General features: G+C 39.5%; 1 protein-coding gene across 1 annotated transcript; it reads right to left on the reverse strand.

Moving 5' to 3' along the window:
- Nucleotides 1-5,722: 5,722 nt before the first annotated feature.
- On the reverse strand, nucleotides 5,723-18,081 carry LOC123667495 (actin-related protein 2). The gene is made up of 11 exons (XM_045601389.1): nucleotides 17,941-18,081; nucleotides 17,741-17,851; nucleotides 15,028-15,099; nucleotides 14,735-14,878; nucleotides 14,371-14,473; nucleotides 13,987-14,093; nucleotides 13,691-13,840; nucleotides 12,779-12,904; nucleotides 11,249-11,401; nucleotides 6,596-6,724; nucleotides 5,723-6,221 (listed from the first exon to the last, which is right to left on the reverse strand). The coding sequence occupies exons 1-11, from the start codon at nucleotides 17,986-17,988 to the stop codon at nucleotides 6,180-6,182; spliced, it is 1,185 nt and encodes a 394-aa protein (XP_045457345.1). The 5' UTR covers nucleotides 17,989-18,081; the 3' UTR covers nucleotides 5,723-6,179.
- Between the last annotated feature and the right edge of the window lie 339 nt (nucleotides 18,082-18,420).

An 18,420-nucleotide genomic window follows, 5' to 3' on the forward strand; every position in this document is an offset into this window, starting at 1 on the left:
GCTAAAAATGAACTTAAAATATAAAATTCTAATATTACAAAATTAAAAAATTGACATTGTGTAATTATAATTAATACTAATTATAATTATCCCTTCAATATCAAATCACTCACACACAAAATTATTCAAAAGGCTTTCTTTATCAATATCATAATATACGAGTATAACCACCAGTAAAAGACTTTATAATTTTAGGCTTTTAGTAATTTCGATGCATTTAAAATGTACTTCATGTTAGCGATAATTTTATGTACCTTAGTTATATACGTGATGTACGTATTTATATTATTATATATTTTAGAGCACGTTTACAATTTGCACTTAATTTTAGCTGGTACTAAACGTGATTGCAAGGAAAGGACCCTAGGACCCAAGGAGAGCCATTTTCCATACAAATTGTGCGGGTCCAAATGTATTAATAACAATGTTTTCAAAATTTTTATAATCATTTATTTAATTATAATCAAATGCTCGGTAAATAATATAAATTAATGTAAAATTCATAGGCTAAGATCTAGACTAGGTAAAACCGAATTAGAAAAACCGAATTATGGGGTTTTTGGGTGTGGGCGTTCCCCACCCTCTCCCCCCCCTTCCCCCCACGGTCCCGAAATTCGGTTTTACCTAATCTAAAGCTTTACCAATTCATATTTTTATCCATCAATTTATGACTGTCAATATTAAAGGTTAAAAGAAACTTTTTTTATGGCGTCATTTTTCTAAAGAAATCTTTTTGGTTTTCAAAACTGCTCAATTATACAGCACAGACTGTTCTGTAACTAAGGAAACCTAAATGGTTTTCTAAATATATGTATTTGTCACATTTTCTATTTCTCTGTGAGAAAATTTAGTATATTTTGACAAAGTATGTTGTGATAAAAAGTATTACTGAATTACGAACCAAATATAATCACAAACTTTTTAGTTTTTTTTTTTTTTTATCTAATATATTGTTAATAATTATTATTGCAATAGTAATAATGCCATATGGCCTCTAATTTTTTTTTTATAACCTTTTTGCCACATATTAAAACAAAGTGAAGATAAACTTTTTACAAAAAATATGGAAGCCATTTTTGCACTGATAAAAGAAATATCAATTAAGAATAATGTTATAATATTAGTTAATTATAAGTAACTTGGCTTCCATTTAATGAACGTCTTCTGTCCTTTTCTTTCTTTACTTCTACTTAACAATCTCTTGAAGTGAAACAGAGACAAAATATAGCTGTGACGTTTATTGAAATGGCGGCCATGACTTAGACTTAAAGAAAGGAGGTTTTCAATTTGACAGTATTTTTTACGTTGCGATATAAATTTTTAATGGATCGTGAGGCCATTTAAATTCAATTGAGATTGATCTCAAATAATACGTATTGAATTGGCTATTTTTTTCGACTACCCACATTGTTTTACTTGTAATTTTTACTGTGTTAATTGAAGTCGGTTTTTTTTTTTCATTATCAACACAATGTAGTTTAAAAAATTAAATCACCTCAAAATTTTATATAGTAAATTTTGTTTTATGGAGTTGGCTAGTCTAGTCGATTCTCAAAAAATTAGCATAGATTTTAGTTGTAAGTGATATAACGGAAGCTACACGATACTGCCATTTGTGTAAATAATGAGATTAGTGTAAGACTGATGTAGTCACGATGTAATTTGAAATAATAATATTTTCGTCCGAAATTTGTCAACGCTCGTCCTGATTGAATCGAAAATTATAGTTTTAAGCATATGAGCGTGTTAGCGGTTTATTATTTATTAATAGTAATATTTTATGTACTTGCTTTGTTAATTTATTTTGAAATGTAATTAAAATGACTTGTTTTAAGGATAAATTTTTTGACAGTGTGAACATTATATTTTGTTATCAAATAATTACTTTGTTCAAGTAGGCTTTTAAGGTTGTAAGTTTCTTTTTTCTTTTTGTTATTTTAAAATATTTAAAATGTAATTCTTAACATTAGGGTTAAGTTATGTAGTATAAATTAAATTAACAAAGCAAATTCAATTATAAATTATTCGCTCGTAAAGCGAATTAGACACAAACGGTTCCATTTTTACATATTTATGTGTAAAATAGGAATTTTTGTGTTTTAAAATTGTACATTGTAATTGATACCAGATGATGCATTTATAGAATAACGACTTACGAGAATAAGGTAGGCTTTAGAGTATTTATTTTATTAATTTTATTCGATAGTAGAAAAAAACCTTTGATCAAACTTTTACCTAGTAACTGCAGCAAAAAAATACATTTGCTTAGGTATTTTCTTATCTGTGAAATTTTTTGTCTGTGAACGTCATTTTGACAGTTAATTTTTCATTCGTCATTGTGAAGTATCGTAATTTATTTTTAACCGACATCAACAAAAGAGGAGGTTCTCAAATTGACTGTATTTTTTTGTTTCTACTACTTAATAATGTTTAAATATGTACTCGAATAGGTAATAGTCGGTTCAGAACTGACAGACGTAGGTTAGTTTTTATTATTTAGTGCCAGATAGTTTAGGTACTTGTTTAGTATAGGACAACTTTTTGATACTTGAAAACTGTTTTTACTAAGAAAAATAGTATTGAAAATGTTTAATGTTTTATATACGGATTTATTCTCTTTCGATTTGTGGCTAATATATGAACAATATTGAAGTTATGAAACAGTAGTAAAGTGATTTGAAACTCTAATAAGTATGTTTATAATTTGAATATCTATGAACTGTTAGGATAAAATTTGTCAGCAATTTATAAATAACATTTATATATTAAAATTATTAGTTTTGACGTGATAACGTCTTGTAAACCGATGAACACCGGCTGCACGCACTACAAAGTGTCACGTTCTTTGAATTATAATATTGGAGCTTGAAAGTACATGCCCATAACATATGTAACATGCACATGTCTAGTTATTACAGTTTTTAAGTACGAAAGATGCGTCATACACCCATCAAGAGGTTAGAATTATCGTTGTGTCAATTTTGTATTTTAACAATAATGTATTATACTTAAGATTCTTTAATTATACGATATCGTTTTGTATAAAACTGAGTTCCTTTTAATTTGTTTTTATTTAAGTTATATTCTGCTTTGTGAAAAGTGAACGCGCGAACGCTTGATATTTGATCTTTTTTTTATTGTGGCAACTTTTTGTGTAATGTATGAAGTCACTGGTGCTTTTTTGTCAATAAAATTACTTTTTTATGTATTTTTTGATAACATTTTCGTTTATAATTTAGTTATTTTTAAATTAGCTTTAATTAATCACATAGTTCTAAATAATTTCGTATATTTATGTGATAGACTGACTTCTCGTGTCATATATAATTTTCTACTTTTTTACCTAGCGATGCGTTAAGCGTACTTTATTAATGGAAGGAATTTTTGCATTTGCGATTTTTAATAAATAATTAATCGTAAATGAGTTGTTTTTATTATTATTACCCCTTTTCTCTTTCTCTCAGTACAGATTACGTTATTTTTTTACTATTTTAGACGTTTACGAAGAAACTTATGTCGCACTACTGCTGCTACATACTAACTGCAGTAACATAGCGGGGTTATCGGGGGGAAGGGCAAGACTCGAAAGCGTAAAAGTAAAAAAAAAAACAGTAAGTAAGATGAACTTTCAAGCGACTTACAAACTAATGTGAAGATGAATTAACTATTTACATTGGCGCCTTTTCCTTCCCAATCTAAGGTCTTAACAGCATCCTTCATTGCTTTTTCAAGCAGTTTTGGAGACATTACATCCTCCTGCCTTACCTGGCTTTAACGCAATCCATTTTAAAACTCAGCATACTACGGTGGATGGAATTTGTTGAACCTTGTGGTCAGTCAATTCGGTACCTTCTCAGAAGGCTTCAGGAGGCTTCTCACCAATTGTCTTAAGCCAAAAATGCACTGTTCTGTCTAGTGGACACGTTACGCGTGTCCATAACGTAATATTGAGATTATTGAGTTCTCAATGAGTGCGTTAAAGTAACGACGTTATTAAAACAATGTGCAAGGTATCGGGAAGTTACAATGCGAAACTCTTCTCCGGCATCAACGGTAATTATTCGGAACGACGTAACGGGCTAAGTCACCAACTGTACATTTGCCTTCCTAGTCCTGAAGAAACTGAAGTTAAGGCACCACAGGAGGAATGCCGTAGGGTACATGAGCGGGTGATATCCAAAATTGCCTCTCTCTAACAAGGAGACTTCATTCCGAGGGTTTCCACGCATTTCTACCAGCCCCTAGTGTAGTACGAACCAGCGAATTACATAGAAACCATACTACACGATTGGTTTTGAAGTTAAATGCGATCTTCAGGATGAATCCTAACTGCTGGAAAAATTATTTAGCAACAAAAATCAAAATCAAAAACAGCTTTATTGAAATAGGCTCATCGGCTCATAGGCTTTCGAATCGTCATTTACAAATTGAAAGTTTAAAAATAAATTATTATATTTGTAGAAATAAAGCTACCGCCGATTCGGAATGTTGATTCTGCAGAGAAGAATCGGTAAGAAATTCCGCAGTTACTCAATCAAAGACGTTTGCCAACTTGTCATCCGAGCTTACAACAGCACCATTTATATTTAATTCAATTGGTATAGTTTGCTTATCACGTTTCCCACAGATACTATTAATTATATTCCATGTGCATTTGATTTTATCATCAGAATTAATAATTTTATTTTTGATATATTTTGATTTAGCAGCCATACAAACAGCTTTAAAAGTTTTAGAATATTCTTTTACATAATTCAAAAATCTAGTCTCCTGCTTCCATTGCTTCATACTGTAAATTCGTACAACCTATTTCTACTCTTATAAATATCTTCAGAGGTCACTAAATTTTAAGTTTACATTTATATCGTAAGTTGTGAGTTTAAAAATATTATAGAATTCATCTAAAATTAATTTGAAAACTAAATTATAGATTACATCTGGATCCTGTGCCATCATATCTACTTTAAATATTTTTTGCGCTACGATATCCCTAAAACAATTCGTTCTCTTTTCCGTTATTGATCTACATGTAATTCTTCGAGAATGTGTTAATTTTCTCATTACGAGAGAATTTTTGACCGCAGTGATCGTAAGTTAAAACAGTTATAACAGATTTATTGTGAATTTCAATATTACTAAAAACGTTATCTATACAAATAGTTGTTTTGTGCAACTCGGCGTTAGTGACTCGAGTTGGTTCAAAATATCTGTGTATTAAATTAAATGAGTACAACAAATTAATTAATCTACTTCTAAACATTGTCCTATAATATGTCTACATTAAAATTGCCACACACGAAAACATATTTAGAGTTTTTAAACAACAAACGGTTACCATGTGATCATTGGAACTTACTTTTTTTGGTCGAATGTAAGGTCCAAATCTTACATTACTGTTATCCTGGTCATCATGATACTTTCTATTTTGTATTCAAATAAAACTGGATCGTACAAGAGAAATAAGAGGACCCAGTATGGAGCCCTGAATTTCCTGAGCGTTGTGTTAGGGGAAGGATAGGATTGATAGGGGAAGGGAGGGACGTCTAAGGGGTGGCCTTGTTGTGAGCGAAGGCCGAGGGGTGTATTTACTGAACGCTTAGCTCTAAGCCCGCGTTTGTAGCGTGGTAGCCTCTACCAGTTAAGAGATATAATATTAAAACATTAATTACTTATTTTTAAACGATTTATTTTTGACATGTCTAAGTAAAAATAAAACACAAAATAATTTACATATCGTCTTTACTCAATTGCATATTCCTCGATATATGGTTGTATAAATTATATTTTTGACAAAGTATACATTAAATGCAAAGTAACATACAGTCTTAGAACTTTATTTTCTTTAAGTGTCAGGTAATACATGTTTAATTTTTTCTATAGTAAAATTAATTTGAATAAATAACAATGTATTTTTTGCACTTCGGATACAAAAATGAATGAAAGATATTTGATTACATAAAGAAATCTATTTTTTATTTTTTTTTTGATGGTTTTCGGCAATTAACACTTTTACGTCCAAGTTTTCAGCCTTTTTATCACTTTTAGGGAGCAAGAAACTTAATACTTTACGATTAAATTCATTTTTCTAAATAATTAAATCTCATTAAGTATAAAACAATTATGATAAGTATTGGAAATGACCTTAAGTAGATTAAATATACAAGATACTGCTGGCGGTATTAACTCGCTCTGGGTCCGAGTTTCCGAAGGCAGGACAGACCCTGAAAAGGAGACAATTTATTAATATTTCTTTAATACAAAGTCGAACAGTTAATGGAACACGCTGAGTACTAATGAGGTTTTTCATACTATAAAGGTGTGAATCAAGCGTACGGGCCACCTGATGGTGAACGAATACCGTAGCTCATGGACGCCTACAACATCAGAAGCATAGCAAGCGCTGCCAAAACTATCCCCGATCTTAGTATATATCCCGATCTGTGTATCCTGATCTCGGAACAGATAAAAACAACTTCAAACTTTAGCTACTAACTTTAAACCCACATTTGAAATCACAACGCTTAGGTTAGCTACGTGATCTACCAATTTTTTCCTCTTGCCACATGGCCTGCGGGCTACAGTTTGATGTAATTACCTGTTCCTGGTACTCCTGCCTCGTGAGCCAGAAGTTGTCGCGGTTCTTGCAGACCTCGGCCAGCACGGCGCCGCCGATGAACACCATGTCCTTGCGGCGAGGCGGGTCTTCAATACGGATCTTGAATTTCTGAAGGTTTAATGATATTTTGTTTTTAAAAACTGTTGACTTTAAGCTTCAAATTTTAGCTTTTATTCATTGTCGATTCAACTCAAGCATTTAAATCTTCTTATGTTAAAATTTTCAAACCTGGTACAACCAGTATGGCTGACTTAGGTGTAATTAGGTTTAATAAAAATAAATTAATATTCATTTTTTGCATCTGGTCTTTTATTTCTTTCGTACATTTAATTTATAATATACACAAATGTATTAAATTACAGAGCGACATAGTCAGAATTACATAACTGACAAAGCATTTAAAATAAAGATAAAGAAATGAATTATGGTTTCAACGCACGCGCTCGAGGTAGAGCTGCTTGATCTCGCGCTCGAGGCGCGACGGCAGGCCCGGGTACATGGTGGAGCCTGATGTCACACACGCCTCACAGGGCACGCGTGCCCCGTGCCCCGTGCCCCAGTGTACTCACGGCCAGCTTGTCGGAGTCGTTCCGCAGCACGCGCTCGAGGTAGAGCTGCTTGATCTCGCGCTCGAGGCGCGACGGCAGGCCCGGGTACATGGTGGAGCCTGATGTCACACACGCCTCACAGGGCACGCGTGCCCCGTGCCCCGTGCCCCAGTGTACTCACGGCCAGCTTGTCGGAGTCGTTCCGCAGCACGCGCTCGAGGTAGAGCTGCTTGATCTCGCGCTCGAGGCGCGACGGCAGGCCCGGGTACATGGTGGAGCCTGATGTCACACACGCCTCACAGGGCACGCGTGCCCCGTGCCCCGTGCCCCAGTGTACTCACGGCCAGCTTGTCGGAGTCGTTCCGCAGCACGCGCTCGAGGTAGAGCTGCTTGATCTCGCGCTCGAGGCGCGACGGCAGGCCCGGGTACATGGTGGAGCCTGATGTCACACACGCCTCACAGGGCACGCGTGCCCCGTGCCCCGTGCCCCGTGCCCCAGTGTACTCACGGCCAGCTTGTCGGAGTCGTTCCGCAGCACGCGCTCGAGGTAGAGCTGCTTGATCTCGCGCTCGAGGCGCGACGGCAGGCCCGGGTACATGGTGGAGCCTGATGTCACACACGCCTCACAGGGCACGCGTGCCCCGTGCCCCGTGCCCCGTGCCCCAGTGTACTCACGGCCAGCTTGTCGGAGTCGTTCCGCAGCACGCGCTCGAGGTAGAGCTGCTTGATCTCGCGCTCGAGGCGCGACGGCAGGCCCGGGTACATGGTGGAGCCTGATGTCACACACGCCTCACAGGGCACGCGTGCCCCGTGCCCCGTGCCCCAGTGTACTCACGGCCAGCTTGTCGGAGTCGTTCCGCAGCACGCGCTCGAGGTAGAGCTGCTTGATCTCGCGCTCGAGGCGCGACGGCAGGCCCGGGTACATGGTGGAGCCTGATGTCACACACGCCTCACAGGGCACGCGTGCCCCGTGCCCCGTGCCCCAGTGTACTCACGGCCAGCTTGTCGGAGTCGTTCCGCAGCACGCGCTCGAGGTAGAGCTGCTTGATCTCGCGCTCGGGGCGCGACGGCAGGCCCGGGTACATGGTGGAGCCTGATGTCACACACGCCTCACAGGGCACGCGTGCCCCGTGCCCCGTGCCCCAGTGTACTCACGGCCAGCTTGTCGGAGTCGTTCCGCAGCACGCGCTCGAGGTAGAGCTGCTTGATCTCGCGCTCGAGGCGCGACGGCAGGCCCGGGTACATGGTGGAGCCTGATGTCACACACGCCTCACAGGGCACGCGTGCCCCGTGCCCCGTGCCCCGTGCCCCAGTGTACTCACGGCCAGCTTGTCGGAGTCGTTCCGCAGCACGCGCTCGAGGTAGAGCTGCTTGATCTCGCGCTCGAGGCGCGACGGCAGGCCCGGGTACATGGTGGAGCCTGATGTCACACACGCCTCACAGGGCACGCGTGCCCCGTGCCCCGTGCCCCAGTGTACTCACGGCCAGCTTGTCGGAGTCGTTCCGCAGCACGCGCTCGAGGTAGAGCTGCTTGATCTCGCGCTCGAGGCGCGACGGCAGGCCCGGGTACATGGTGGAGCCTGATGTCACACACGCCTCACAGGGCACGCGTGCCCCGTGCCCCGTGCCCCAGTGTACTCACGGCCAGCTTGTCGGAGTCGTTCCGCAGCACGCGCTCGAGGTAGAGCTGCTTGATCTCGCGCTCGAGGCGCGACGGCAGGCCCGGGTACATGGTGGAGCCTGATGTCACACACGCCTCACAGGGCACGCGTGCCCCGTGCCCCGTGCCCCAGTGTACTCACGGCCAGCTTGTCGGAGTCGTTCCGCAGCACGCGCTCGAGGTAGAGCTGCTTGATCTCGCGCTCGGGGCGCGACGGCAGGCCCGGGTACATGGTGGAGCCTGATGTCACACACGCCTCACAGGGCACGCGTGCCCCGTGCCCCGTGCCCCAGTGTACTCACGGCCAGCTTGTCGGAGTCGTTCCGCAGCACGCGCTCGAGGTAGAGCTGCTTGATCTCGCGCTCGAGGCGCGACGGCAGGCCCGGGTACATGGTGGAGCCTGATGTCACACACGCCTCACAGGGCACGCGTGCCCCGTGCCCCGTGCCCCGTGCCCCAGTGTACTCACGGCCAGCTTGTCGGAGTCGTTCCGCAGCACGCGCTCGAGGTAGAGCTGCTTGATCTCGCGCTCGAGGCGCGACGGCAGGCCCGGGTACATGGTGGAGCCTGATGTCACACACGCCTCACAGGGCACGCGTGCCCCGTGCCCCGTGCCCCAGTGTACTCACGGCCAGCTTGTCGGAGTCGTTCCGCAGCACGCGCTCGAGGTAGAGCTGCTTGATCTCGCGCTCGAGGCGCGACGGCAGGCCCGGGTACATGGTGGAGCCTGATGTCACACACGCCTCACAGGGCACGCGTGCCCCGTGCCCCGTGCCCCAGTGTACTCACGGCCAGCTTGTCGGAGTCGTTCCGCAGCACGCGCTCGAGGTAGAGCTGCTTGATCTCGCGCTCGAGGCGCGACGGCAGGCCCGGGTACATGGTGGAGCCTGATGTCACACACGCCTCACAGGGCACGCGTGCCCCGTGCCCCGTGCCCCAGTGTACTCACGGCCAGCTTGTCGGAGTCGTTCCGCAGCACGCGCTCGAGGTAGAGCTGCTTGATCTCGCGCTCGAGGCGCGACGGCAGGCCCGGGTACATGGTGGAGCCTGATGTCACACACGCCTCACAGGGCACGCGTGCCCCGTGCCCCGTGCCCCAGTGTACTCACGGCCAGCTTGTCGGAGTCGTTCCGCAGCACGCGCTCGAGGTAGAGCTGCTTGATCTCGCGCTCGAGGCGCGACGGCAGGCCCGGGTACATGGTGGAGCCTGATGTCACACACGCCTCACAGGGCACGCGTGCCCCGTGCCCCGTGCCCCAGTGTACTCACGGCCAGCTTGTCGGAGTCGTTCCGCAGCACGCGCTCGAGGTAGAGCTGCTTGATCTCGCGCTCGAGGCGCGACGGCAGGCCCGGGTACATGGTGGAGCCTGATGTCACACACGCCTCACAGGGCACGCGTGCCCCGTGCCCCGTGCCCCGTGCCCCAGTGTACTCACGGCCAGCTTGTCGGAGTCGTTCCGCAGCACGCGCTCGAGGTAGAGCTGCTTGATCTCGCGCTCGAGGCGCGACGGCAGGCCCGGGTACATGGTGGAGCCTGATGTCACACACGCCTCACAGGGCACGCGTGCCCCGTGCCCCGTGCCCCGTGCCCCAGTGTACTCACGGCCAGCTTGTCGGAGTCGTTCCGCAGCACGCGCTCGAGGTAGAGCTGCTTGATCTCGCGCTCGAGGCGCGACGGCAGGCCCGGGTACATGGTGGAGCCTGATGTCACACACGCCTCACAGGGCACGCGTGCCCCGTGCCCCGTGCCCCAGTGTACTCACGGCCAGCTTGTCGGAGTCGTTCCGCAGCACGCGCTCGAGGTAGAGCTGCTTGATCTCGCGCTCGAGGCGCGACGGCAGGCCCGGGTACATGGTGGAGCCTGATGTCACACACGCCTCACAGGGCACGCGTGCCCCGTGCCCCGTGCCCCGTGCCCCAGTGTACTCACGGCCAGCTTGTCGGAGTCGTTCCGCAGCACGCGCTCGAGGTAGAGCTGCTTGATCTCGCGCTCGAGGCGCGACGGCAGGCCCGGGTACATGGTGGAGCCTGATGTCACACACGCCTCACAGGGCACGCGTGCCCCGTGCCCCGTGCCCCGTGCCCCAGTGTACTCACGGCCAGCTTGTCGGAGTCGTTCCGCAGCACGCGCTCGAGGTAGAGCTGCTTGATCTCGCGCTCGAGGCGCGACGGCAGGCCCGGGTACATGGTGGAGCCTGATGTCACACACGCCTCACAGGGCACGCGTGCCCCGTGCCCCGTGCCCCAGTGTACTCACGGCCAGCTTGTCGGAGTCGTTCCGCAGCACGCGCTCGAGGTAGAGCTGCTTGATCTCGCGCTCGAGGCGCGACGGCAGGCCCGGGTACATGGTGGAGCCTGATGTCACACACGCCTCACAGGGCACGCGTGCCCCGTGCCCCGTGCCCCGTGCCCCAGTGTACTCACGGCCAGCTTGTCGGAGTCGTTCCGCAGCACGCGCTCGAGGTAGAGCTGCTTGATCTCGCGCTCGAGGCGCGACGGCAGGCCCGGGTACATGGTGGAGCCGCCCGACAGCACAATGTGCTTGTACAGCTCGTTGCGCATGTCGATGTCGGCCGCCTGCGGAATAGATAGTGATCACAAGATGCTATTAGTGTATTCTGTGACTTATCAAAAGCGTTGGATTGCGTGGACTAAGGGATTCTATAAATGAAACCTTATATATATATATATATATATATATATATATATATATATATATATATAATATATATATATATTAACGGTGCTGATAGTAAAGCTTTTAATTCCATTGCTTCATATCTTATTAATATAATTCAACATGTATCAACTAACGGATCTAAGTTTTCTAGATCTGTGCAAACAAATGGCATTTCACAGGGGTCAATTCTTGGTCCTTTTCTTTATCTGATATATGTACATAAATGATCTGTCATTTTATGTTGAGGATATTTGTGACATAGTGATGATTATATTTAGTGATGAAAGATTAGTGTTTCAGACAAACAACATTTTTTGAATGCCACGTAAACCATATGCATTGTGTTTCCGTTGCCGAGTGTTATGTATCCGATTTAGAATTTGGAGATTAGACTAATAATTAGTAGTAATAGAAATGTTTTTTTAGGAATAAATTTGGATTCGAAAACAAAATTATTATAAATATATATAATTATTAAGTTAATGGAAGGGACTGGACCCCACGACACAGGGAATCCTAGTGTGGGGACCAGAGACATACTGTTCTTTTGTGACTAAATATAACTGATGTAATATATGTTAATATTATGTACTAACGTTTGAAGAAATAAAGATTTATTTATTTATTTATTAAAAAACTTCATTGGAATAATCATTTGTCATCCTTTACTGGAAGACTCAGCTCCGCAATATTCGCATTCATAAAGTCCGTCAACTGACCGAGGCGACGGTGCTACTGTTCAATTAAAATATTGAGCTATAAATAATTTATTAAGCACACATATCATTTTAATTTGTATAGTGATGATTTTCATAGTGCTTTTAAAGCCTACTTGAATCAAGTAACTTTAGATTTTGATTTTGTTGTGTTCCTATGGTCAGTTAAAGTAGTCAGATATCCTAGAGAATCCTCCCTACCAGAGGTGGGGTCGGCAAATGCTTACTATGCTCCTGATGATTACCATTAAACGAAATGTACGCATCTTTACCTACTTACTTACTTTTTGTATATATATACATATATACTGCAGAATAAAGCATAATATATAAATAAAGACACGAAAAGTAGAATTATGATTATTATATGCTATTTTTGCAGCAGCGTGGTGGATTAAGCTCTAATGCTTATCCTACATGGGGAAAGAGGCCTATGCCCAGTAGTGGGATATTACAGGCTGAAGCGTATATGCTATTAAATAATATATACTGGGTGGCCATATAATTTAATCATTTTTTTTTTTTGTAATTTTCTGTAAGTCTGTACTAGTCACATACCTGTATGGTGTTAAAAACGAGTTCAGCGATACCCTGTCCCTCCACATTAATGAGGTGAGGCTGGAATAAAGCTTCGGGGGCTTCGAACCTTTCACCGCCTACTTTGATTACTCGACCGTCTGGTAACTGGTGACAATAAAAAATATTATATAAAAGAAAAGCATTTTTCATTGGTTTTGATGCGAAACACACTATCTCTATATAAAGTAGACATTTAGGGAAATTTGTCAATTTTTGACATGTAAGTGCATAGATTCCCAAAGTTTCCTGACTACCACTTACTTCACAAGTAAAATGCGATATCCCAATTTATTTATTTTTCTATTTACATTCTCATGCTCATTACACTAAAAAAACTTGGTTGTTGGTTGGTATTATACAAATATTACATTAATTATTGAAACTTATCATGAGGTAATTTATGGGGATTCAAATTGCAAACTTTGGAAACCTTATGACGTAGACTACCAATCAGGTTTTAAAACAGAAAATACTTTTTATATGTAATAAAAAAAAACCCTTTTATTTCTGGATTTTGTACAAAAATTGATTACAAATTTTTGGTTTAAAAAAGTTATATATATTAGTAAGAAATATTGTTCCAAATGAATTATAATTATTATATCATTATTATTTATTTATCAAGATAAGATATGCATCAAATATAATAATAATAAAATTTGGTAATGCATATATATATATATATAAATATATTTTTTTTTTTTTTTTTTGTAACACTGACCTGCTTTTTTCGCAATAATAATCAATTTGTAACTGTCACTACTACTATTCTTTATATGGTATTATATTGTTCTATATCTATCTTAATATCAGACACTGCTTTTGATTAAACTTATTATTTTGACTGTCCTGATTTTAAAAAAATTAAAAAAATATGAAACTAAGGCTCACCACATAAGGTTCGACAAGCACCGTGGTCTCCCAAGCGAGTCTCTGCTCTTGCTCTACGTTGTAACCGATGTAGCACAACTTTTCTTTCATCATACGGACGGTCTCAAAGTCCGCTGAGTGGTTGAACGCGTAACCGCGGAGGAGCAGTAGCTATTAAAAAAAACGAATGTGCTTTAGAACACAGGACTGAAGTAAAACTTCTGCACAATAGGCCTGCACTGTGCCACGCATTCACCAGCTTACAAAGTTAAGCGTGCATAAAGGAGTTTTACTTCAAAAATATATAAAACATTTACCTTTATAAGATACCGCGTGATATCTCTACCAGCTATATCCAACCTCCTAGTGAGATGGGGCAGAGCGAACTCCTCGTACACCGGGCAAATGTGAGTTACTCCGTCACCTGTTGGGGGTATTGTAATTATGTTCCAATGCTGGACAAAGACTTGACCCATTTCCTCTCTCTATTCAAATAGAGTTTTATTTGACATTGATAAAAATTTATCATTAGTTACAATTCAAACTGGTAGGCCTTCAATTTTTAGAAAGTTTTGGGTTACGCTTCAAGTTTCATCCGTTCTAGAAACAGAGCCGAATCCAGTATTATTACATTTAGAGGCAAAATAAAATATCATAATTTAGCAGAATAAGAACAAAATTAAAAATTGTCTTGGACTTACCAGAATCTACAACCACTCCAGAAATGAGACCCTGTGCGTAGAGCGTTAATACTGCTTGTATAGCGATGTATGCACTGTCGAACCCATATTTTTCGAACATAACCTGTAACAATGTATTGAAATATATTTCATAGTATTAAAAAAATATTTTTAATCGAATGACGCATTTTCATAATGATTCCAAGTTCGCGCCAACTGTCTATATAATGTATATCTTAGTGTTGAGTTAATTTATAAATTTATTTTACAAAATTATTTTTATCAGACTCAGGTGGGAATCGAATCTACAAACCCCCGAGTAGAAAGCAAGGCCACTACAAACTGCGCCAAGCTAGGCTAGTCAATAATGGTAAGTGGCGCCTACCTCGATCATTTTCTCCCTATTTTTGGTGGGGTTCATTGGCGGCTCCGTCAACAATATTTTAGTCTCCTTGGGGTCAATGTTCATCTTGCTCGGCCCGAAGGTGTAGTCCCAAACGTGACACATATCTTCCCAATTGCGAACCACCTACAATTTATAATTAATTAGATAATTTTTTGTGGTCTAAAGCACACTTGTTTTTTTTTTTTATATACTTTGACTACTGCTCATTGTAATTAGCCATTTTTCTATAGTCATATTTTATTAGCAATAAAATATTAGAAAAAAGTACTTACACCGTTCTCCATAGGATAGCTGACTTCAAGCATCGATCGTAACTGTGAAGCTTCATCACCAACCATCAAATCCTATAAACAACCTAACATTATAAATATGGAAAACACGATATTATATCGTTAGTATAAAATACACAACAAAGATCTGTTATATGCAACAAAATCATTCAAACACAATTCCATTTATTAATCAAATAAGCTATATACATATCTCTATTGTTATGTGACTATAATATTATAATATTATATTAATAAAAAATAAACAATTCTCTATCGCTGTTACGCATATTGAATATTTGTAATAATAATAATAAATAAGTCTGATATTGATTAGGTTGATGTGAAATTAAATTATTATAAAAATGTATAATTTTACTCAGCCTATCTAGCAAGGCAGCCCAATTAGGTATTAAATACATAACAGTTAAAAATCTAGTTAACAGATTATTAAAATTCTATTTTCTTTTTTCTCATTATCTATATCTTTAAACAAATTATTTAAGTGCTAATAGATAGAAAACAGATTTTAAAAAAATTGCAGCAATACTACATTGATTTAATCAGAAATATTTGACTGTATAATTTAAGCACAGATTAATATTGTTTTTATAAACATTAACATATTATGCAATAATAATCTACAAGTATATAAAAGCAGTATATGGCTTGCCAGTAAAATAAATATACCATGAGTTGCCATGTTTATTGCTAAACTATTATTCGTATACTGACAAAAAAAATCTAATTCTGCTGTGTAAATATAATTAGTTGTAGAAATGAAATATAGTGGTGTAACTATGTTGTTCAATTCCTATGCAAAATAAACGAAAATAAACTGAAGCTAATTGAATTTATCTACGCTTTTTACCTGAATGATCTCGGAATCAAACGTCTGGTTAGCATGTAAATTGTAATATTGTACTTACAAGTTACTTTTTTTATACAACTAGGAGAAAAACAAAAGCACCGCCCACTTGGTGGTAAGTGATTACAATAGCTTTTGCGCTCCTGAAACACTAGAAGCACCACAGGTGCTTTACCGCTCCTAACCCTGACCCTACCCAGGAGCCCTGGCCACCTTACTTGCCACAGAAACACAAAACTACTTGAGTGCTGTATTATTTCGACACCAACAATTTATACTACGCCAACTCGAATTTTCTTAATGCAACTTGAATAAATGTGTTTTTTTTTTTGTAATGATGAAAATTGTGAAATTGCAATGAATAAATTAACTATTAAAGATACCAAATTTCAAATAAGTTTCTTAATTAATATACAAGGTATCACATTTTTCCCTTTTATAAGCCTCAATTGTAAAGTTCACTTTTATGAGTTAGCTTAGTATAAATTGCTGGTGTCAATTTGACTGTGATCTTCTGTAAGGTTGAAGTGCTTGCCCAGTTGAGCTGCTCCAAATTTTGAGTAGAATATTGATGGCTGTGCTCTGCCTCAGGAAAACTAACTTAACTACTAGGAGTCACATTTCTTGTAAAACAATTACAAACACCAGTTATATATATTCATTAGTTTGGATTGGCTTAAAACAGTAACAGAGTAGCACTGTTGATTTAGCCTGTGTTATGTAGAGCCGAGGAGACACATAGGAACCAGTTATGTTCAACAGACCATTACATTACTTAGAACATACAATATTTAATAACCTAATATCTACCTCTACAGTTTACTAGTAATAAAATTCTGGTGCTATTTGTACCTAAGATGATATTATGTTATATCATTATTATTGTTGATCTTTTAGCACATTATGGGACTTGATTACCATTTGTACCCATATATTGTGAACTCAAAATGATCAATAACAAGCATTTTATTTATATGCCATTGCATCAAAATTCTATCGCTAGTACCAAAAACCTACGATTATAATGAAATTGGCCACAAAATATTATTTTCTCACATAAAACAATTACAAACAATTTTTTTTATTAAACAAAAAAATTATTTGACGAGAAATATTTGTTATTCTTGCATGACGCCACAATTTTGTTATTTTTAGTATTGTCAAAATGCAAGAATTCGTAATTGAGCATGCAAGTAGAATGCGGTAACTTACTTTAACACACATATCCTGTAAAATATTTAAAAAATTTAAATTTTATACTAAGAACATTTGCATAAGAAATTTACTTAATATTGTGATCATCTTTGTTTAAAGGTAATTTTAACATATTTAAACCATCATTACATATATTATATTTAACCAATATATGTAATAATAACTCATCAATTTCAATTTTAAACGACTATGGTAAAGCCAAAAGGGAGGTGATCATTTTAGCAGTCTTTGAATGTATGTTTTTATATTCATCTGTTCCTCCATATCTCCAAAACTGCCTTTCATATTTTTGTTGTCTGGTTTTAGTTTTTAACTTTCTTTATCTTGTTTTTAATAGTAAAAATAAATATTTTGAAACACTTTTAAAAAAGGAAATTTATCAAAAGTTACTTAAAGTAGACCTCCAATTGTTGTACGGATATTTCGAACAATAAAAGTAAAATTAAACCTTTTTGACTGTTGTTTGAAAATAGCTTGACCAAAATTTAATTTAAAATTCAAAATATAAAAACATTAATTTTACTAAGCTCAATCATTAAATATAATGCCATAATATAATCTGCAAGGTAATAATTTCATAGATATAAAACAGCTGGAACATTACTAATACGACAAATAGAAATTTTAGCATACCTTGACATCAATATCACCGATTTTATTTTCTGCTCTGATAATCGGCCTGCCGACCATCGATGGGAAAATAAACGCTGGGAAGTTACTGCCGGCATATCCGCACTTTACGAACTGAAATATTAACATTTACCGAGATGATTCAGTGCCTTATCTACAAAGAACTGATTTAACGTCTTCTTTCTTATTTCGAACAAACTTACACCAGTGCCGTTGTCACAAACGATAACTTTCCTTCCTTGGTCATCCATTTTAAAAGTTTTATATTTAAGTTAATTAAAGTAAAATAATAATTAATGTATTTTTAATAAAATAATCATTAAAACGCTACACCCCACGGACTAGAAATGACTTTTTATAAACGTCAATTGCGGGATTGACAGTTGACTAATAAGAGAAGCATTTATTTGACAAATTTGACTCTTATTGCAAGGAAATAATGCTTAATATTTTAATAATCGAGTCGTTATGGATGTACGTTTCGTTTATGCATAAGTACAATAACTTCTCCTAAAACATTTTTTTAATTTATAACTCCTGCTGTACCTGGTATAAATAACCATAAAAATATTTTAAATTATATGTGAAATTTTATTTGGTTTTAACACAGGGTTTTAAATAGATAGAAATTGTTTAGGATTGGTTGTGATTTTAAATTTGATGAAACGAAAATGCATTACGAT

Source organism: Melitaea cinxia, chromosome 28 (assembly GCF_905220565.1).
Source record: "Melitaea cinxia chromosome 28, ilMelCinx1.1, whole genome shotgun sequence".
NCBI classification, from domain to species: Eukaryota; Metazoa; Arthropoda; class Insecta; order Lepidoptera; family Nymphalidae; genus Melitaea; species Melitaea cinxia.